The sequence below is a fragment of the Tupaia chinensis genome, unplaced genomic scaffold, assembly GCF_000334495.1.
Source record: "Tupaia chinensis unplaced genomic scaffold, TupChi_1.0 Scaffold000492_1, whole genome shotgun sequence".
NCBI classification, from domain to species: domain Eukaryota; kingdom Metazoa; phylum Chordata; class Mammalia; order Scandentia; family Tupaiidae; genus Tupaia; species Tupaia belangeri.
The window spans coordinates 956709-979644 of NW_006160004.1; the positions used below are offsets into that span (position 1 = coordinate 956709).

The 22936-nt window shown below is 47.2% G+C and overlaps 1 protein-coding gene across 1 annotated transcript in view; it reads left to right on the top strand.

Annotated features, from left to right (window-relative positions):
* The window catches only part of C2CD2 (C2 calcium dependent domain containing 2), a gene marked incomplete at its 5' end in the record, with an annotated part of 74868 nt that extends 53024 nt beyond the window's left edge, over positions 1-21844 (top strand). Inside the window, 7 exons of the mRNA XM_006156373.3 lie at positions 2011-2075; positions 4628-4752; positions 5422-5596; positions 6960-7073; positions 11152-11279; positions 13350-13659; positions 20219-21844. Coding sequence (XP_006156435.2) covers positions 2011-2075; positions 4628-4752; positions 5422-5596; positions 6960-7073; positions 11152-11279; positions 13350-13659; positions 20219-20439 — 1138 coding nt within the window. The remainder of the gene's footprint in view (positions 1-2010; positions 2076-4627; positions 4753-5421; positions 5597-6959; positions 7074-11151; positions 11280-13349; positions 13660-20218) is intronic.
* Between the last annotated feature and the right edge of the window lie 1092 nt (positions 21845-22936).

The following is a 22936-nucleotide window of genomic DNA, read 5'->3' on the forward strand; positions in this document are numbered from 1 at the left end:
TCTCTTTCACTCTGTCCATCTCTGGTCAAATTAAAATAAGTAAATAAATAAATAAAGTAAAATAATTTTAAAAATAAATTAAAAATAAAAACAATAATAATAAATATAATTAAATAATTATTTTTTAAACTTTTTTAAAAATTATTTTTTTAACTTTATTTATCATTATCATTTTCAATTTGACCATAAAGTGACAGAGAGAGAGAAGAGTGAAAGTGAGAAAGCAAGCTGCCAGGTTCAGAACTTCAACTGTGATCGGCCATATGGGAGTCCAGCATCCTTAACCACCATGCATCTGCCAACCCCAAATAAATAACTCCTTAAAAAATAAATAATGTTGCTCTGGGCCAGCAGGTAGCTGGAGGTTAAGATGACTGGATTCCACCTGGCCAACTGTGCGGTTGGAGTCCCGTACCTGGCAGCTCGAAAATCATGATGGGTGCGTGTGCATGTATGCCCAAAATTCTGAGAAGAGAGTAGAGAAGGGATTGAGGTGTGGCCATACCCCCTGGAGTTGATTTCTCACTTTCTCTATCTCCCTCTGGCATGCTCATGTGCCCTGTAGCAAATCTAAAAAAAAAAAAAGAAAAAGAAAAGGAATGATGTTGCTTTGAGGTGATTGATAAGGAAATATGATTAGGAAATCATAATTTCTTTTAGTTTTTGCCATAGTGTGCATGTACTCACCAGGGAGACAGAGAGAGAGAAAGAGAGAAATCACCCACCAGGGAAAATGGCCTGGCTGCAGTCCTTTCTCCTCTCTTCTCCTCTCAGGATTTTGGGTAGGCACATGCCCACACACCCAATATGATTTTCAAGCTTCTGGGGATGGGACTCAAACACATAGTACATCATGTCGAATCCAGTTGCCTTAACCTCTATACCACCTACTGGCTCACTGTGAAATCTTAATGGGAAAAAAAGGGTTACAAAGAAGGAGGGAGGTGTGATGCCCATATTTTATCCGTAGATAATTATGGGACTTTCCAGTGTGGTAACTGCTGGTCCCCTATTCTTCACTTTATAGATGAGTAAAATGTAAGGTGTGATAATAGCCAGTGGAAGGATAAATTCATCCATTTAAATGAATGAATATGAAATAAAATTAAATTCAGTTCCTAATTTGCACTGGCTACATTCAAGCTCTCTGTGGCTACTGTATGCGATGGCACCTCTCTCCACCACCGTTATCACAGAAAAGTCTGTTGGGCAGGACCAGCAGATGGCATAATAGTTGTTTCGCTGGACTCCCAGATAGTCGACCACAGTCTGAGTCCTGGACCCGGTGGCTTAAACTCACGCCAGGCGCATGTGTGTGCGTGCATGCCCAAGATCCCGAGCGGAGAATGGAGGAGAGGGAATTGAGGCGTGGTCATCCCCCCTGGGGGGTGATTTCTGGCTTTCTGTCTCTCTGTCTCTCTCATGAGCATACGCTCCCTATAGTGAAAACCTCTCCCCTCCAAAAAAAAAGAAAAAAGAAAGTTCTGTTGGGCAACTCGGGAAGTCTAGTCACTAGAGGTAATAGTAACAGTGACTACTTCTGAGTTGTGAAGTTGCAGATAATCTTTCCCTTTTTAAAAAAGTTTTTTTGGTTATGTCTCTGTAGTAGTTAAACTCAAATTTTTTAAGGATTTTTTTGAGAGATTTTTGCTATAGGGCATTGTGTGCTCGCCAGAGAGAAAGAGAGAGAGAAAGTGAGAAATCACCCCCCAGGAGGGTTTGCCATGCTGCAATCCCTTCTCCATTCTCCTCTTGGGATTTTGGGCACACATGCACTTGTGCCTGGCATGAGTTCTAAGCCACCAGGTCCAGGACTTGAACCACGATCAACTATGTGGGAGTCCAGCATTGTAACTATAATATCTACTGGTCCCTTAATTCTTAAATTTTGATGACTTTGTGTTTCTTTCTGTAATCTGAAAACAAAAATAACACTCTATTTTACAAAAATAATAAACATTGCATTTATAAGGGTTCATGGATTTTTTTTTGTTTGTTTGCTTTCTGCAGTGAGCTGAATGCCAAGTCAAAGGAACTACACCTGCAGATTTCAGAGGATAGGGGATCCTCAGAAGGTGAGTGCTGAGCAGGTGGATGGTGCCCTGATACCTGGGAAGGTCACCCAGCCACCCTCACCATGACCTGGGGAATATTGGTGGGCTCAAGTGAGGAGGGAGACCCAGCAGAGGAGGCGGGGCCCCTTCCCGAAACCACATCAGATTTCCCCAAGGAAATATTTGGTCAAAAGTCAATTTCAATTATTAACAAGGTGAGACATATTTGGGAACGTGTTCAAACTAGTTTTTTTGTTTGTTTGTTTTATGTTCATTCTAAACCCTCTGAGCCTCAATAGATCTTTTAAAAAAAAATTTTAACCATGATAAAATACACACAACATAAAATTGACCATCTTCACGATTTCTGCGTGTTTGGTTCCGTGGCATTCAGTGCGTTTGTGGTGTTGCGCTACCACCACCATCATCCATCTCCAGAACTTTTTCGTCTTGCAGAATGGACACCTGCCCCAGGTTCTATCATACATGAACTCCCCACCCCCCTCGTCCTGCACCTAGCAGCCACCATTCTACCTCTGTCTCCATGGATTCCATCTGGCTTCTCCTTATAAAGTAAGCCACAGTGGCTTAAACCGGACACGAGGTTCAGACACAAGAAAGCCAGTTAGAGGCGAAGTCGCAGAAGTGAGCGTGGACCTGTGCATGTGGGTATAGATCAGTACTTTCAGTATTTATTGGATTCTTATCAATCCCCAAAATATACCCAAACTGGGAAGGGTGGGAACCCTTTACAGCTTACCCAGCTATAAAATCAAGTCATTCAATTTCCTCCTGAAGTTAAGAAAGAAGCAGTTATTCATCCTTACCCAGTAGTTATGCCCTAGTTATTAGCCAGGGTCCTGAGAAACTTCCCTAGATTCTGTGCTTGATAGACAATGGATCTCATGAGATAAAAGCTGACATTCCAAGAGAGGTTAAGGGAGGAGCCACAGGGTGGGTGGCTGTGTGCCTGGAGAGAAGCCCACTTTTTTTTTCCGGCTTTTGCCATAGGGCGTGTGTGCTCACAAGAAAGGCAGAGTCGGTAAGAGGGGAAGTGAGAACTCAACCCTCAGAGGGGAATGGTCATTCCTTCTCCTTTGTTCTGTTCATAGGATTTGGGTTGCACACACCCACACGTACTTGGCATGAGTTTCAATCCACCATATCAAGGACTCAAACTACAGTTGGCATTGTGGGAATCCAGTGCCTTAACTACTATGTCACCTGCTGGCCCAACCCACTTTTAATTGCAGAGGGTGCATATGCTTCCCAGAAAGAGAAAGCAAAGAGAGGAAGAAAAAGTCCTCCCCCTCAATGGGGTATGGCTATGCTGCAGTCCCTTCTCCATTTCTCTATCCCTCAGTATTTGGGGGACACAAATGCACCTGGTGTGTTCTTTAAGTCCCAGGTGCCAGGACTCGCACAGTGGTCAGCCAGGTAGGATCCAGCTCCCTTGACCACTAGGTTACAGGCCTGGCCTGAGAGGCTGACTCCTACTCCTCTCCTGGGTCACCACATCTGCTGGCCCATCTGAATTTCTTCTAGTACAGCCTGATGGTGTCTGTGACATTTCAAGCTTACAGGAACAGTAACAAAGATCAACCATTTATAACCTTTACTCAAACTCACAGATTTTTAACAAGCACCTGATTTCTTTTATTATTTTTTGCTTATGCTTGGTCATTCTCTCTCCCCCTTTTTAAAAAAGACTTATTTACTTAATTTTATTTATTATTATTTTTTAAATTGGCTATAGGGCATGTACACCCTCCACAGAGAGACAGAGAGAGGAAAGTAAGAAAGCAAGTTGCCAGGTCCAGGATTTGAACCACAGTTGGCCATGTGGGGGTCTTGTGCCTTGACCGCCATGCCATCTGCTGACCCCATCTCTCTGTTTTTACACACACACACACACACACACACACACACGAACTGAGGCAGCATCGCCCTTTACCCCTGAATTCCTCAGCAGATATGTGTAAGAGAACATCCTAAGAGCAGGGATGTTCTCCTACATGGCCACTGTATAGTCATCAGTTTCCTGAATTTGCGTGACCACAGTTCTTTGATCTACTGCCCATCGTCCTGGTTTTGTCAATGGGCCCAGCACTGTCCTTCCCGGCACTTATGTCCCTCTACTGTACGGGGTCATTTAGTGTCTCTGGTTGTCATATCATTTCAGCCTCCTTTGGTCTAGAACATTCCCACAGTCTTTCTTTCTTTTATAACATTGACGTTTTTTTAAAAAATTATTAATTTATTTATTTTAATTTGACCAGAGAGAGAGACACACACACAAAAAGAGAGAGAGAAAGAGAGGGAAAGTGAGACAGCAAGCCGTCAGACCCAGGACTCGAACCATGGTCAACCATGTGGGAGAGTCCAGCGCCTTAACCACTATGCCACCCACTGGTCCCCAACATTGACATTTTAAAATACCCTGAAATAGAAGCCTGTATGAAGTAATAGGCCAGACATCGTGTCTGTTGGTGGTGGCAGTTTGCACTGACCTTGCTCTCGCGGAACCCCGTGGAAACATCAGTGATATCCCTGCTTGTCTCCTGTCTTTTCAGGTCTGTTGGCAATGACCACAGTTCCTTTGGACCTCTTTAAGAAGCAGCCTTCTGGACCGCAGAGCTTTACACTGGCTAGCAGGCCACCCTCCGGCAGCTCGGTGTTGGGTTCAGTCACTGCAGAGGTACGGCGTGGCCTCACTATCATTCAGCTCCAGCTCTGGCTTGAGCCATTCAGTGTAAGGAGCATCTGGCTTGCCTCTGGCAGGCTTACCCTTGCTTCAGTGTCAATGAGAAGCTCACCCAGGAAGAGATGTGGTTTTGTACCATGCGTTCTAGGCTTGAGCAAATCCTGCTCACTGTAGTGCTACACTGTGTGCTCACCAGAGAGACACAGAGAAGGTGTGCACACAAGAGGGAAGGTGAGAAATCTTCTACTGGGGTTGGCCACACCACAATACCTTCTCTTCTAGTCTCCTCTTATGATTTTGGGCATGCTTACACACATGCCTGGCATGTTTTTAAAGCCACTGGATCTGGGACTTGTACTGCACAGCTGGCCATGTGGGATCCAACTGCCTTAACAACCATGTCACCGGCTGGCCCCTCACCAGGCCTTGTAAACAAATTCTGTCTGGGTCTCCAGCTTTTGTTCCCCACATCACATGTTCAGTTGGCTGTATTTGAGCTTGGAATTCTTGACTCTGTGTCAATGCTGGGAAAATCCAGGTTAATTGAAACTACTACGTGATGTTAGGTGAAGCCATCAGTGGTTGTTCCAAAAGAAGCCGGAGCTGCACTGCTAAAACACCTCTGCATCTTCCTACAGCACAAGTAACCAGCCTTCTCTGCAGTTTTCTTACATAGAACCTGGTGAATTGAAACCCTGGCGAGTCCCTTCCCCTGTTCCTGCTGCAAAGATAGAGAAGGACCGCACGGTGATGCCGTGCGGGACCGTGGTCACTACTGTCACTGCCGTGAAGACCAAGCCGCGCTTCGATGTGGGGCGGTCGTCCCCACTGCGCTCAGGTGAGACAACAGAGGACACAGTCCCCCCAGGGAGCTCTACACAGTCTCCCTTCTCAGGTCCACATTTTGTGTCTATAAACTGCAGAATCCCACAGCCTACTGCCTTGAGTATTATTCGAATCTCATGGTACAATGTTCTGGTCTGCTCCGTTGCTGATGACAGAAAATACCTGAAACAGATGATTTATAACAGAGGTTTATTTGGCTCATGGTTTTGAGATCTAAAGTCCAGGGGTCACATTTGGTGGATTTTCCCATTGGTGGGATCTTGAAACCATGCAGGGTGTCACACAGAGAGAACGGAAGCATGTATGGTCCTCTCTCTCCTTCCCTGTCCTTATAAACCCACCAGGAGCTGATCATGGGGCCCACCCCTAACCACTCACTCATCACCTCCCAAAGGCCTCATGATCAGCACCGTAACTGGATCAAGTTTTCACCCTCCAATTCCATTGCAGTCAAATCTAAATCCACGTATTTGGGGGAACACAAGCCATCGCACATAGGAATAACAGAAAATCAAGACTTTGCCTGGTTTTGTTGTTTTTGACCAGCTGTCTCTCTGTTATGTCAAATAAATACATGGGAAGTTGAACTAAGGTCTATTTCTCTAGTATATGCGGAAGCGAAAATCAAGATGTTGTAGTTACACTTTGTGGCAATTCCAACCAAGTTACATTTATATGGAGACAGCATGTTCTCCTGAAAAGCAGTCAGTGGTCAGTGTATATTTCATGTTAAAAATTATCTGTTAGAGAGGCCAGCAGATTGTGTGATGGTTAAGGCATTGGACTCCCACATGGCCAACTGAGGTTCGAGCCCTGGACCTAATGGCTTGAAAAATCACATCAGGCATGTGTGCATCTGTGCTCAAAATCCCAAGAGGACTGGAGAAGGGATTGTGGCCATTTCCCCTTGGGGTGATTGCTCACTTTCCCTCTCTCTATCTTTCTGGTGAGCACACATGCCTTATGCCAAAAGCTTACAAAAAAAAAAAAGTCACTTATTAGAAGGCTTCCTGTGCCTTCATTTTAGATCCAGCTGAATTCTGTCCTGTCCCCACAGCCACTGATTAGGAGACAATTTCTGCATAAGTCTCTGCTTATGCAAAAATATTATCTTCCCAGAATAGATCACTCAGCATAGTTGGAAATGCAAAACTGAAAAGGAAATTCTGGCTTAGTTAAAATGTTTCTGAAATTGTATTTAAATCTGAGCTCCCAAAGAAGATAATAAGAGGGATAGTTGCATCTTTATGAACTATAGACCTACAGCTGAAGTGAGAGGTGCCCTCTTATTATTCAGTCACTGTCTATTCCGACGGTCTGGAATGCCCTTTGTAATCAGTATCCTTCCCTGGCAGAGTCTCCCGTGAGGACACCTGTCAAGGTGAAGGTCATCGAGAAGGATATCTCTATCCAAGCCATCTCGTGCCACAGCCCTCCTGTCAGTAAAACATTCTCTTCTTCAGACACAGGTAATGACAGTGCATTCATGTTGTGCTCCCCATGGCACCTTCTGAGCTGTTCTCGGACACGCCCTCATTTGATAAGAAGTAACTGCAGGCAGAGAATCCCTTATCCGGAATACTTGGGGCCAGGAGTGTTTCCTATTTTGCATTTTTTTCAGATTTTGGAATATTTGAATATACACAATGTCATCTTGGGGATGACACCCAAGTCTAAGTGGAAAATTGATTTGTGTTTCATATGTGCCTTATACACAGAGCCTGAAGGCTGTTTGATACAATATTTTTGTATTGCAACATTTTGACTATGACCTATCACATGAGATCAGGTGTGGGATTTCCATTGTGGTATCAGGTCAATGCTCAAAAAGTTTGACTTTTGGAGCATTTTTAATTTTTGGAATAGGGATTCTCAACCTGTAGTTACTTTTTGAATTTGATAAGAGATTTATTTCTTTTCTCTTTTTCTCTTTTTCTCTTCTCTTCTTCCCTTCCTTCCTTCCTTCCTTCCTCCCTTCCTTCCTTCCTTCCTTCCTTCCTTCCTTCCTTCCCTCCTTCCTTCTTAGTAATAAATGTGTAAGGAAAAGGAGAAAAGGGAAATGGAAATCTATCAAAGACCGGGCTCTGTACTCACAGGCCTGGTAAGTTTTAGGGAATACTTACAAACATGAGAATGCAGCTGCGGCTTCACCTCATAAAAATCTCTGAGCTCGCTTTTCCTCTCCTTCAATGCGCTGATTACATGGATACCATCGATAAGAGGGCTCGCGGGACATGAGCATCACAGCCACTTTACCAGCCTCCCACTGTCCCATTAAACCTGGTTGGTAGAGTGGTTCCCCCACCCCTCAGGATGCAAATTCCCATTTTTTTGTGGTCACTTTCAGGTCAGAAACATCATTAAAGGGTTGTCTACTGTCTTTAAACCCATAAAGCAGAAATCTAAATTTAGGAACTGACCTTCCTGACCTGTGTCTGGGGAGGGGCAGGCAGGTGTCTCTTGTTCTGCCCTCCTCTCTGTCTGTTGAGTCTGCTCTCTGGCCTTGCTAAGGGCCAGGACAGGCACGGAGGGCAGACGGGAGAGCAGAGTCCTCATCCGCCAGTCCCGTCTTAGACAGCGGGCATTGCATTCTCTCAGCCCTGGTGGGAGTTTATGAGCAGTGGCTCCTTTACCTTGAGGGCATTTTTATGGTTTTCAGATACTGCCCTGCCAGCCCCCACCTGTGGCTTCTTGGACACAGCATACGCCTCTCCTTTGGCTGGTGCTCTCAATACCTTTGCCTCACTTTCCACGCCCTCAGAAGGACACCCTACCACTTCATGCCACAGGCTAAGATCTCCTTTTAAAAGACGCTGGGTTGTGGCTGCAGTAGTGCACATTGGGTGTTGCCTTCCTCAAGGCCTCGAGCTGTGGAGCAGCTCCATTCTCGACCCACCCTAAAAAGCTGAGTGTGGTAGCACGAGCCTGTCTATGGCAGAAGCTACTTTGGAGGGTGAGGCAGGAGGATAGAGACATTGTGAGACCACACGATGTGCACACACACATACATACATGCATGTGCAAGCATGTGCTTGTGTACACACGATCTTTGCTGATGTTCACACTGTGGATTCCTGTCATGTCCAGGGCTGAGGAGCTAGTCTCCATGGTTCCCCACTGTGTAGTGAGGCACCCTAGCAGCTCTCCCAGGGTGTACCTGGCCTTTTGACTCACTCTCTGAGGCCCACCACGAGCACTGGGTTTGATGCGAGACCCAGCACTACCTGGACCTCTCCCTTGGTGGCTCTGGGAATCCCAATGCACCCTCCTTCCTGGGGCCCTCCTCAAGTCCCCACCTCTGATCCTTCTCACTGTGGTCAGTGGCAAAGCCCAGGCCCACTCCTGGGCTCATATCTGTCTGACACTAGAGTTAGCACAGAAGTTACTTACAGGTCAAAGCTCGGCCCCACAAAGCCACCTCACTTCAGGTGCCAGGCATAATGAGCAGGTTCTCAGGGTCCCCACCCTTCTTCATCATGTGACTTCAAGTCTGGGCTTTCTGTGACCCCTCCTCAGTTTTGATAATTTGTTGTAATAGCTCACAGAACTCAGAGGAGCACTGTGGTCTGTTGATCAGTGCATGACAAAGAATACCAGTGAGGGGCCAAGTGAAGACAAACAGCACAAGGTTAGGCAGGTCTTCCAGAGCTTCTGTCTCCATGGAGTTTGGGGTGCACCACCCTCCCTGTACAAGGATGCGAGCATGGACCTGGAAGCTCCCTGGACCCTGTCATGAGGGATTTTATGGAGGCTTCCTTGTATAGGCATAATCAAGCGCATGATTGGTCACTGGTGATCAGCCCAGCCCAGGACATGCCTGGCTGCCTGACCTTTTCCCCACTTGTCAAATGGGAAGTAAAAATGCTACCCACCTAGGGCCAGCCCAGTGACCTACCTAGTCATTAAAGGAGCTAGATCCCACATGGCCTACTTGTGATTTGAACCCCGTCCTGGTAGCTAGAAAAGCACACTGGGTGCATGTGCATGCATGCCCCAAATCCCAACAGGATGGTGAAATGGAGGAGAAGGGACTGTGGCATGACCACACCTCACTGGGGGGGGGTGCTTTCTCCCCCTCTTTGCCCCCCCACCCCCCCAGTGAATGCACATACACTCTGGTAATTTTAAAAAAATTAGTACCTGACTCTCAGAGCCTGGGAAATGAATGAATGAGGTCCTTTGAAGAACTCCCGCTGCAGCTAGAGCACTCCAGACTTTCAGTTAGGGTGTGGCTTTGTTCGCTATGTGAAGGAGGCATTGCTATTAACTGACCCCTTATAGCTCTGATTACTACTCTATGTGCTTTAACTATTCTTGATAGACAGAAGGAGTAGCTACTTTGCCTTTCAAAGTTCAGAAATCTTCCAAAAGGTTAGAGTTTTTTTTCTTTTTGCTATAGGGCATGTGCACTTGCTGGAGAGGCAGAGACAAAGAGACAGAAAGTGAGAAATCACCCCCCGGGGGATGGCCATGCCACTATCCCTTCTCCTCCATTTTCCTCTCGGGATTTTGATCATGCATGCACGCACAAACACCCAGCGTGAGTTTCATGTCTCTGGGTCCAAGACTTGAACTGTGATGAACAATGTGGGAATCCAACGACATAACCATTATGCCATCTGCTGGTCCCAGGTTAGAGATATTTTTGTTTACTTGTTTTGTTGTTTTTCATCAACTCTATTGTTGAAAAACATCAACTTACATGCAATAAAATGCATGTATTTTAAAAAATATTTATTTAAGTTTATTAATTATTATGATTATTATTTAATTTGGCTAGTGAGAGAGAGAGAGAGAGGGAAAGTGAGAAAGCAAGTTGCCAGGTCTGGGACTCGAACTGTAGTTGGCCATGGGGGAGTCCAGCGCCTTAACCACCACACCACCTGCCAGTTCCAAATGCATGTATCTTAAGTTAACACATCAGTGAGTATCCTGTCACTACCCAGAAAATCAAGTTCAAGACAGAGATTCAGCAAACTATGGCCCATAGGCCAAATTTGAATCATCATTTGTTTTTATAGGCAAAGTTTTATTAGAACCCAGCCATGTACCTTCATTTACATATGGTCTCTGGTTGCCTTCATGACACAAAGGCAGCATGGAGAAGCTGTCTCAGAAACCAGACTACCTGCAAAGCCTGAAATGTCTACTCTCTGGCCTTTTGTTTGCCCATTGGACCAGCCCTGTGGCTAAAGGGTTAAAGGAGCTGGATCCCACATGACAGACTGTGGTTTGAATCCTGGCCCTGGAGGCTTGAGAAACATGTTGGTGCATGTGCATGTGTGCCTCAAATCACAAGAGAATGGAGAAATGGAGGAGAAAGGATTGTGGCATCACCATGCCACAGTAGAGGATGCTTTCTTCCTCTCTCTGTCTCTGTCTCTGTCTCTTTCTCTCTCTCTCACAAGTGCATGTGCCTTCTGGCAATTTAAAAAAAGAAAAAGAAATTGCTCATCACTGTTCATAGACCATTTCTATCACCCCTGAGCATTCCCACAGAAATTTTAATTTTTCACAAATCAACTCAACATACCTTCCTTCTGGCAGAATTGTTGGTGTTGAACAGTTCGGATCCAGTGGCTGAAGTTGCCATCCGGCAGCTCAGTGAATCTTCAAAGCTGAAACTCAAGTCACCACGGAAGAAAAGTACTATCATCATATCAGGGATCTCCAAGGTATTGTCATGGCAGCTGGCGGGATGGGGGGTTGTGGTTCATGCTCATCAGGGACCGGCTCCTTTCCACGCTAGCCCAAGCATGGATCATATCCAGGAAGTTCCATCTAGAAACATCAAATTCTGTTTCTCTCCCAATGTATTGGCTCTGCACAGTTAATCCTTTTTATGAAGGAAATTGGAAAGTGTCTGATCAATGAGGTTAGGGTGTTGAGAGGGTGGTGAATTATTTCAAGAAACATTGTTGAAAGATACAGGAAGACATGATGCAGAACTCCTCTTAGGCGCAGAATGTCCACCCTTATCACCAACCAATTACGGAAACTCTCACTTTCCACATGACACTTTGTGATGCATTTGTTTTTTGCAATGGAGTATATTCCTTTTGTAATCAGAGAAAAATGAAGAGTGGTATAAAAAATATCCCAGTGCCCTTTCTTTCCTTCTCCCGTGTTTCTGTGTAGCAGCTGCTTAGGGCAGGTGGTGCATGAGGCTGTCCCTGCTGCAACCACGAGGTCCAGGCTGCTAGAGAGGCCAGCCCTTCAGGGCAAGGGGCCACCTACAGATGCTTACTTTTTTTTGACATTTCCAGTAAACAAAGAACAGCTGGGAGTTTTGACTTGCAGTAAGAGTTAAAGAAGAATATTTGAAGGTAGAATTTTGGAGGATGGTTTGGATACTGCCAGGGCACAGAGAGGGTGGACAGGTGGACCTGCTGAAAGTCCACTCTGTAACTGCCCAGAGGGGAGCCTGAATGGGATCTGGGAAGTGCCAGAGATGGGCCGCCAGCACTACCATGGTACTCAGAGTATGAAGGCCTTGCCCCAAGTCCCAGTGGTGCCACCTCACAGGCGGCCTTGAGCCTCCCCAAAGTGGGTCACTGCCTCTTGGGTTCCTGCATGTAACTCCAGTGGCAGCCAGCAGGGGGTGGTCTCTGGAAGCTCCCAAGTCAAATGGTTGGGTTTTTCATCCTGGATGAATAAATAAACAAAGATAAGACTCCAAGTAATCTCCTATGTACCTTTTCTAACATTTTATTTTAGAATTGATAGGAATTCATGTCTCTCTCTTTTTTTTCTTAAGAAAGGTTTTTGCTATAGGGCATGTATGGTTGCCAGAAAGTGAGAAATCACCACCACCACCCCCCACCCCAGGGGTGATGGCCATGCCACAATCCCTTCTCTTCTATTCTCCTCTTGGGACCCTGGGCATGCACATACATGTGTCTGGTGTGAGTTTAAGCCTTTGGGTCCGGGACTCAAACCACAGTCAACTACATGGGAATCCAGCAAGACAACCATTACAGGATCTCAGTATCTGCTGGTCCCAGGAACTTGTGGATCTTAATGGTTAATGTTTTCAATCCACTGAAATTATTATTTTTATTGGTGCTCAAATAGTTCTATCTTCAGTCATTGGGTGCTTATGCAAGCTGGCATGTAAGTCAGAAATGCACACTTGTCAGTTGTCTTCCAGCAAAGTCACCTATGCGGTGACAGGCCCATGAAATCAATGGCCTGCCCCTAAGGACCCTCCTGGGCCCCTTCCACTCATGTGCCCACCTTACATGGAACCACTGTCCTAACACTCGGCCCCATAGGTTACTATAACACCTATATATAGACAAACATAATTTATAAAAGGACACAAATCATATATTGATTAATTGCTACTTGCAGGTGACATGAAAGTGCTGTAGAAACAAAGGTTAGAAGACAACTAAGTCAGAAACACCCAAGTGTCTGCCTTTGTCACCATAGGTGCTACCATCCTCTTAGCAGGAAATGCTCATTTCTGCTGGGGGAAGAATTTAATTGCTTCCTAAACACCCTCCACCTACAAGCTCTGGGCCACCCCTTGCTCCCCTGAGCTTTGGATCTCAGGGGAGACCTGCCTTGGTCCCTGGCTTCACAGGCATTGTGACATGTTAGTGCCTCCTGAGAGGGTGATGTTTTGGAACTTGCAGTCTGCATGTTCTGGAGAGGCTTCTCAGGTGCTGCCCAACCTTCCCCTCCTCTGTGTGACCCTTGTCATCTTCCCCACACTCACTTTGCTGCTTGCCCCTGGACAGACCTCATTATCTCAGGACCACGAAGCCGCCCTGATGCTGGACTACGCAGCCTCCATGGACAGTGTCCCCCAGGAGGACACCCTGTCCCACCCAGAGGTTGCTGCAGCCCCTGCCCCACCTGAAGAACACGAGCCAGCCCAGCCCCCACCTGCCCCTGAGCCCCAGGAGAATGACCTGGACCCCTGGGACTTGGAGAAGGAAGCACAGGCAGCAGCATGGAGTGGCCCGGCCCTGCTGGACCCCGAGGGGGACGCACTGTCAGAGAGCTCCCTGAGCGTCTCGGAGCCAGGCACTGCCAAAAAGCATAAAGGTATCCATGTCCTAGCCCTCCAACCTCCTGCCGGGCGGCTTTGCTCTCATGCTGGTTTCCAGGCTAATGTCTAGTTCTCGCCATCTGCTTCCCTTCCTTTGTCATCTGCAGACTTCTCCCAACCTCACTCCTACCCCTCCAAAAACACGCTGTGCTGAATGCTGACCCGTTTCCAGCTTACTGCAGTGGCGGAAGGATGCGTTGAGAATCCTTTTCTGTGTGAGGGACAGGGTTGCCTCTCCTCATTTGGGGTCCAGCTCGTGTTCATACCTAAAGGCATCTCTTCCTCTGCCTGGGCTCGCCTCACCCAGAAGTAGAACTAGCAAGGCTTTCCGGGGGGTCACCCAAACTACAGATGATGATGGAGCCAAAGAGACCCAGAGCAAAGCGGGTGGAGCTGGATCCTCTGCTGGGAAGAACTGCCAGCTCAGCTCATGGTACCACTCACCGTCTCCTGCAACCAGACAAGGCCCAGCCTGCACCTCCTAGATCCATGGTGGAGAAGTGCCCTAGAATAATCAAGTAGATTGACCTCATACATGTGTAGTAACGAGAGGGGGGGCCCTTCTGTTAGAACAATCCCTTCTTTTCTGTTGACATTAAATCAGTTCTTCAGAGCTACACATCTCCAAGTGTGGCAGTTTGGGCCAGACGGTGCTGTGGCATAATGAGAATCCGAGCATATCCGCTAAAGAAGACCTCTAGGGGCTTGGTGTCTAATCTCAATGTGAGACTTCACAGTCCACATAACCCAGCCCCTTATCCTGTCCACCCTATGTGCCCCTGAGCTCTGCCATCCAGGTGAAGATGGGGAAGACACCAGTGCAGAAGGTGGAGTAGGGCTCAGGAAGGCGGCGGAGCCAAGTCATGAGCTAGAGTATGCTGAACATTCCCCCAGCTCTGCCTCCTGCTGGTGCTGGAAGGCGTCTCTGCCTCCCTTCAGAAGTCCTGGGGCCCCTGAGAATATGCATGTGGGAACCAGTCGCCCCTGAGTTCAGAACCTTGGGAAACTTTCTGATTCTTTCTCACCCTTTTCCTTGCTGCCATAAACTTCTGGTTCTTAAACCACGCAGTTTTGTCCCTGAGAGAGGATTGGCCATGGGTGGAGACACTTTCAGTTGTCACACTGGGAGCCCTGGGTGCCACTGGCATCTAGTACAGGCCAGGTGCTGAGCGATACTCAGAGTGCACGGGACAGGCCCACTGGGCAGCCTCACCCCAGAGCCTTCCCCGGTCCCAGCGTCCAGGTGCCAAGGTGGAGACTGTATGGGGTGCCGCACTCCTCCCTGCCCCGTCTTTGCGTCCTATCTCCCAGCCATTGCATGGTGGCCACTCTGTCTCCTGACCCCGCCCCCCTCCTTGCCAAGGCAAAGCAGGATCAAAGGAGGAAAGTTGAAAGTTGAAAGAGGAGAGCAGGAAAGGAGGACATTCCCGTGTAAAGTTCCCAGGCCACTCACCTGTTTGCACCCCTCCTGACCTTGGGGGCGTGATGCATGGGTCCCTGTCCACAGAGCACTTGGGGACCTGTCACTTGATCACCCATCTCTAGGGTAGCCTCCCCTGTGCCTGGTAAACCTTGGCTTGGGTTATGTCAGAGGTCACCCTACTCATTCATATCCTGGCTCTTCTCTGTATTGGGGCCAGAGAAGCCCAAGAGAGTGGAGCTGAGGAGGAAGGGGAGCCTGGGTGAGGCAGAGAAACAGGGGTGTGGTGGGATGTCTTCCCTCTCCTTTCTTGGGCTCGGTGGCCCATTTCCTCTTGTCCTTGCAGAACCAGAGCTCCCCGCCTGCCCTCCATGTTCATTCTGCTATGCCAGGCCTGACTCGCCCTGTCCATGCAGAGACCAGTGTTCTTTCATCTTGCCATCCCTCTGGTTTCCCGTCCCTGGGTTCTGTCCTTGGGCCTATCCCTCCGATTTGTCCCCAGGTCTCCACCCTTGCTGTGCCATAGCCATCCTAGACCTTCCTTCACTGGCTACATGGATGGTGCCCTCTGAAGCTCTGGACAGGACACTGGGGGGTTGCCTCTGGCACGTGCGTTGAGCTCCCTGGGCTTGGCATGTAGGAACACAATGAAGAGTGTAACTGCATAGCGCCTTTCGCTCCTGTAGCCGTGCTGCAGTGATCTGAGGTTCTTTAAAAGGACAATCTTTTAAAAATTGTATTATTGTTATTATTATTAATTTGGCCAGAGAGAGAGAAAAAGTGAGAAAGCAAGCCACCAGGTCTGGGACTCAAACCACAGTCAGCTATGTGGAATCTAGCACTTTAACCACCATGCCATCTGCTGGCCCCATTGGCAACATTTTAAAAACTGATTTCACATCCCAGTGTTTTCTATGAGATTTGTTCTTTAGCATCTTTCTTAGATGATTCTAGGTTATGGGTACCAAATAGTTTTCATTTGCCATCGTAAATTTTTTGAGAATTTTTTCTGTGGTGATATAGGGAGTGGTTCTGTGGCGTTTCCTCTCCTTTTTTAAATGGAAGCTTATGTTTCTGGTTTAGGAAGCCCCTGTATTCTCTGTCCTGGTGAGGTGTTCACAGAAGGCTTCTGAGAGTCTTAGTGCATTTAGAATCCTCCTGGAATTTTACTGGTTAGAAGTGCACACATTGTGCTGCTACGGACAACACACTCCCAAAATGTAGGTATTTTAGCTTGAAAAAGTACCAGGCTGGCCCCATGGCTTGGTGATTATGGAGACTGGATCCCACATGACTAACCAAGGTTCGGATCCTGGCCCCAGCAGCCTGCAAAACCCTCTGGGTACATGTGTGTGCCCCAAATCCCAACAGGATGGAGACATGGAGGAGAGGGATTGCAGTGTGACCACTCCCCACTGAGGAGACGCTTTCTCCTTCTCCCTTTCTCTCTGTCTCTCCATCTCTATCTGGGATATGCATGCATGCCCTCTGGCATTAAAAAAAAAAAGTGTCAACAGAGCTGCCCGGCAATGTGACGTGCTAAACACCGCTCAACTGCACCTATAGACATCGTTAAGGTGGTGAATGTTTCAGTGTTTTTAAACCTCCCTCAATACTTTTGATACCACAGATAAAAATAGAAGTACTTAGGGAGGTTTAAAAAAAGATTAAAATGAAAAAAGAAAAAAAAATGTTCTGCCCCGTGGATGTGTGAGATATGCATCATTTATGTCATATGTGTACCGTGTATATCGTGTGTGTGTGTATGGTGTGTCATGTGTGTTGTGTGTGTCATGGATGGCTCAGAAGCTTATTGCCATTCGTTCTGATGCTGCTCTTGCGTAATTCTTCTTACTTCTCTTCACCTTTGTGCTCATCCCTTTTAACTTAAGAGGATCGCTATGCCCGCCAGAATTAATTGCTACACAGTAAGTTGCTTTTGTCTTGTGTTTTGTAGCCTTCCTATGAGAAAAGTCTTGCCTGCCTGCCTCTGGTCCCCGTGCCTTCCCTCTCCTCCTCTCCAGGCAGCTCTCCCTGCATTCCTAGTTCCTCCTCATAGAAGAGCTCTCCTTCCAGTTAGTGTCATGCTGTCTTCCCACCTCTGGAGGGCGCACCTTCAGTTCCTCAGTTCCCCCATGTGACAAAGCCAGCTTGTTGTGCTACCTGCAGGGAGAAGCTGGTTCTTGCGTTTGCCTCCAGTTCTAAAAAGCACTCACTCTTACAAACCATCAAAGGTTGCCGCTGGAATCTGAAACTGTTCTTGGGGCAGCAAGCTACAGTTCTCAAGGTTGTTTTTGGTCATTGTTTTCCTACCTACTGGATTTTATGACAGATTCATCAGTGAGCTGTTAGACTCTGTAAAGACAAAGGAGTATAAATTTGGAAGTTTTGCAACGTTTGAGCTAGAATTTAGAATAATTGTTTTTTAATTCTTTCATTTATTAGATTATACTTTAGCTTTCTTGTAATTTTTTTTAAACCTTGCTAGAACCGAGGAAAGACTTATTCTCCTCCTTGTCCCCCATTTAAAATGATGGTTATTTGTCTCAAATTTCACATCAGCTCTTTCCAGATGGCATCTTAAGGAATCTTTCAGGTAACGAGTCAAGTCTAGATCTCGCTTATTGCCTGTTGGTGTAGATAAGGGAGCCAGAGATTAAGTAGTCAGGCTTGGTAAAATCAAAACGCTCACAGCTACGCTTACTGAGTTGGTGTGAGCCTCCCTGTCAGCAAAGGGTAGCAGATTCTGTGGGCTCAAAGGCAAGGGAAACAGGGGCCAGCAGCTGGTGTGGTGAAGGTGCTGCACTCCCACATGGCTGACCTCAGTCTGAGTCCCAGACCTGGTAGCTTGCTTTATCACTTTTTCTTTCTCTGTTGAGCACATGTGCCCTGTAGCAAATTAACAAATAATAATGATGTAAATAAAATTAAATAAATAATCACATTTAAAAAAAAGTCAAAGCAGCCATTGATCAGTCAGGGTTCTCCAGAGAAACAGAACCGATGGGTGATGTATTTCAAGGAGTTAACTCTTGTCATTGTGGGGGCTGATCAGTCAGGAGTCTGCAGGACAGACAGGCAGGCTGAACACTCAGTAGGACTGTGTACTGCAGTCTTGAGGCAGAATTTCTTCTTCCCCAGGAAACTTCAGTTTTTCTATGACCTTCAACTGATGAGACAAGGCCCACCCATCTTATTTAGGGTAACCTCTTTTCTTAAAGGCCATTGAGTGTAGAGGTTAACTACCTTCATGGCAACACCTAGGTTAGTGTTTGAATCACTGGGCACTGGGGCCGAGCTGACAGAAAAAAAAGCCATTACAGCCACTGTCTGTTGAGGCAGGCAGGCAGGTTCAAAAGATGTGGGCTGAATCCAGCATGTTCCGGGATGGGAATGCCATCCTTCCCTCTGTTCTTGGTTCTACGTGGCTACCAGGGTTCTCAGGACTACCCAGGAAGACCCGATGGGCTGTGTCCGGACCCTTATCTGAAGCCAAATATCTTCCTCACTGTTTCTGGCTGTGTTTGTTTCCTAGGACTACAGCAGAACCAGGAACTGTGTGGTTTAAACAGTGGGAATTTAGTCTGTCAGCTCCAGAGGCTGGAAGTCCGAGGTCGAGGTGTCAGCAGGGCCATTCTACGGCAGCTCTGAGGGAGAACCTGCCCCAGGCCTCTCCCCAGCTTCTGGGATGGTGTCGGCAGTCTTTGTTGTTCTGGACTTTAGACGCATAGCTCCAACCACCGTCTCCATCTCCACGCGGCCATCTCCTTGTCTCCCCATTCATCTTCCCTCTGTGTGTCTGTCTGCTTCTAAATGTCCCCTTTTTATAAGGACACCAGGCCTATTGGGCTAACGGCCCCCATAAGGCCTCATTATAACTTGGTCACATCTGCAAAGACTGTGTCTCCAAAGTTGGTCCTGGGATTCAGGACCTCAGCGTAGGAATTTGGGGAGTCCATAGCCAATACTACTGTCCATGCCTACTCCCTGGTCCCTGGCTCCAGACCCCAGCCTAAGGTTTGTGCAGGGAATGCACTTTACTGCCAGGGGTTCTGAGAACTTAGGTCTGCAGTTGGCTATGGGAGGGGAGGGGGATTTTTTCCTTCCCCCACCAGGCATCTGTTTTCTTGCGGGGAGTGAGGTGGGGAGTGAGTGAGAGTAATCAAGCTAATGTAGATCTCCTCAGCTCTGTCTTCCTCTCCCCATTTTCTCATGCCTGCAGGGATTCCCAGATCAAACTGCAGCTGAGTGCCAAGGCAGGCACCTACAGAAGAGAAATACCTCCTAAGCCCCTCCTGTGTCCCACCCCCACCACCCCCAGGTAACCTGGCCAGGCTCAAGCCACCTCAGGCTGGGCTTCCTCTGCCTGGGATTCCCATCACTGTGCCAGACATTTCCCCAGCAGACACCACCAGATTCACAAGTAATTGACCTCATGGACACCACTGCGTCCGCCCCACTGGCCAAACTCCAAAGTCACAGCAGTTGGTGGTCAGTTACAGGCACACCTACTGTAACACAGCCGTATTTTTTTTTTAGCTTTGTTGCATTTGCCAGGGCCGTGGGTCAGTCCGGGAGCTGACATCTATGTCCTGCAGACGTAGTTCACTGGGCTTGCAATGACAACACAGTCACCTCCTTCTTCATTCCCTTCACAGAACACAGCCCAAAACTTACTCCCCAAAGAATAAATATTATTTTACTTTCCAAAGAAAGGGAATACCTTTGCTTTCAGAGTCCTTGCTTTGGTTTTAGGAGCATGACCGTCCTTTCTGGGGGTCATGCTGCCTTGCTGCATATAGTCTCCCTAATGAAGGGAAGTGGGGTGGCCTGAGGTGATAGCAGGCCACTTGGCCTTGGCTTGACTGGAAAGTGATGCACACACCTTCCTGGGGGTGGCCACCCATGCTCGCTGCTGCTGCTGTTATAATCGTCGAGTCATTGCATCTCCAGAACTCCAGTTTTCTGCAGGGCAGATTCCAGTTGTTTCTCCCATGCGAATAGCAATAGCATGCCAAAGTAGTAGCGTGGTTCTTCAGTGGAGGCATTCTCACTCCCCTTGTCCTCTTCCTGTTGGCCATTCAGCACTTTGTCCACAGCTGACCTGACCAGTCCCCTGTGCTTTGTTCTTTCAGGGGGAATTTTAAGGAAAGGTGCGAAGCTGTTCTTCCGCCGGCGGCATCAACAGAAAGATCCAGGCATGAGCCAGTCACACAATGACCTTGTGTTCCTACAGCAGCCTGAGGGGGCCCGGAGGAAGGGGGCCACCCTCACCAGGATCCTGAACAGGAAGCTGCTGTCCAGGCACCGAAGCAAGAATACCATGAATGGTGCCCCTGGGGAGCCCTGCACATAGTCCCAAGGTTGGCCCTCTTCATACAGAGCTGGAAGCCGGGTACCCGCATTACAACCAACCCTCACCGGGATGGAGCGAAGTGTCAATGAGCTGTCAGAGGGCTGACCGCTTGTCTAGCTCGGTTTTTTCCTGCAATCTAGTCTTCTAAAAGGGGGGAAAAGAGAAAAAGGAAGTGTGAGGCTTCAGCCCAAGAGGCTTCCTCCAGGGAGGACTGACTAAGTCCAATTTGCCACCAGATGTCACACAAATCCTGACGGCCCCACAGCTGGGCTGCACTCAAGTCTAAGAGTTTCAGTAAAATGTTAGGGGATTTATATCATGAGTGAGCTAATACGCTCCAGTGAACTGTGGAGGTGCAGGCTGGGGACGATCAGTTTTACCCCCTCTACACTCTTCACAAGTATTGCCTGGACTACGTCACAAAGAGGGGGTGCTCCTTCGAGCCGTCACTGTGAAGGAATGGACGAGTTGCCTCTCGTTCGCTGCTCAGAATAGAAATGTGCAGGGCGGTGGGACGCAGGCAGGGTTTGTGATAAACTGACGAATTATGACAGGAGTGGAAATGCTGTGATTAAGCATAGGAAGACATTTGCCTTTGATATCAGACATAGGACTTGGTCACTTACACAGACACTACACGCACCCTATGCATATACTGCTGAACACTTTTCTCACTTTACTTTGAGCCTGCTTGCAGGTGGGAGACATATAAATTCTTCTGTGGTTTTCACACATTTCTCTATTGTGTCAGAAGCTCTAATAATACCAGCCGAGCAGCTGACACGCAAACTTTTTTGTCCTGTCCGGCATCTTTGCTATACAAGAGCATAGCCATCTTGGCAAATGGCATTAGGAGCAATAAGTGACAGCTGATAGAACGTGGTAACTACACACACCTATGGTTTCTGCCAAATATTGCTAATAGCCAAAACGGAGTCCTTCCAGGGCAATAGAGGAAATTATTTTGTGTCTCAGGTGTCAGTCTTAGGAATGGACATTTAATGACCCATGGGCCGATCTTGCCTAAAATTCCTTTTATGAATTCTTCAAACGTTGCTGGTGAGCAGCGCTCATGGACACCTTTGGGATGCCCTTGTCTGGATTTCCAGTGGAAGAAAGTGATATACTTGGCCCACACTTTCACTGCTCCTATGTCTTTTCAGACCACTTTCCTCATCAGATGCCTTTCTACTTGGTTCATGCCCAGTTTGCACTCTGACCCATTCCTTGTTAAGTGTGCCACTTCTAGGAGACTTCCTTGTTAAAGAGTCCATGTCATGAAATGTTTGACAGTTCAATTAAGATTCATTTTCCCTGAATAAGATTTGAAAGACTGGGGCCAGCAGGTGGTGTGGTAGTTAGGTACTAGATCCCACATGGCTGTCTTTGGTAGTTAGGTACTGGATCCCACATGACTATCTTTGCTTGAAAATCACTCTGCACGTGGTGTGCATGCCCAAAGTCCCAGGAGGAAAATGGAGGAGAAGGGATTATGGTGTAGCCATCCTCCTGGGGGGGAGGGGTCACTTTCCCTCTCACTGTCCCTCACCATCTTTCTCTGTCTCTCTCCAGTGAGTATACACACCCTAAGGCAAAACCCCTTAGAGAGAGAAAAAAAAAAGATTTGAAAAGCTGTCATGAATACTTGACCTCTGCCATGGATGTGTAATTGGGTGAGCACTTTCTGGTAGGCTCTTTTGTTCATCCTTGAACATTTACTCTTTCAGGGATCATAGAGCCATCGAGAAGCAAAAACCTTCGCAAAAGCCTGAATGATAGGATTTCTTTTTTGGAGGGAGAGATCCAAAAACTACATTAGGAATTTCACTTTCAGATGCACAGATCACTTACGTGTTGCAGGAATTATCGAGAGACTCTAAAATGACTTTTCACCATAATTTGTTTTTAAAGGTTACATTCCAAGTTTCATCATTGTAAAATAGCAACTGGGGTCCCACCATATGGTAAGATCAAGTTAGTCCCCATACTTAGTAATCACTACTAGTCTTGGACTGGATGGTCACTGTGAGGCTTTGTTGTCCCTGAAGTCTTACTGCTTATGGTCATGTGGTAGACAGAACCATGACTGTGCACATTAACTCAAAGTGGGTGTCGTGTTGGAATTTCAGATGCCGATCAGAAGTTTTCAGTAGTGTGTGTGTGATTGATTTTGAAATTCAGGTGGACTTGATTTAGTCCAGTGTAAAGATACCAGAGTTTTAGCTTACATGTCTGCAATCTCTAAAACAAAATGTTTTAACTCTCCCATTCTGTGGTTAACCCCATGAGCCTCTCTTCACTGATACCTGTGTTGTGTCCATCTGATGGCCTTTTCTGAAGTGATGGAACACACTGATGTAGCAGGGAGTCTAACTATGAGGAAGTGGGAGAGGACATTCGGGAAGCAGGAGGGACACACCAGGAGAAAATGGGCTGTATCGATACTGTGAATGGTTCTTTTCCAAGCTGTTTTATCCAGGTTCATTTTTTCCGTGGT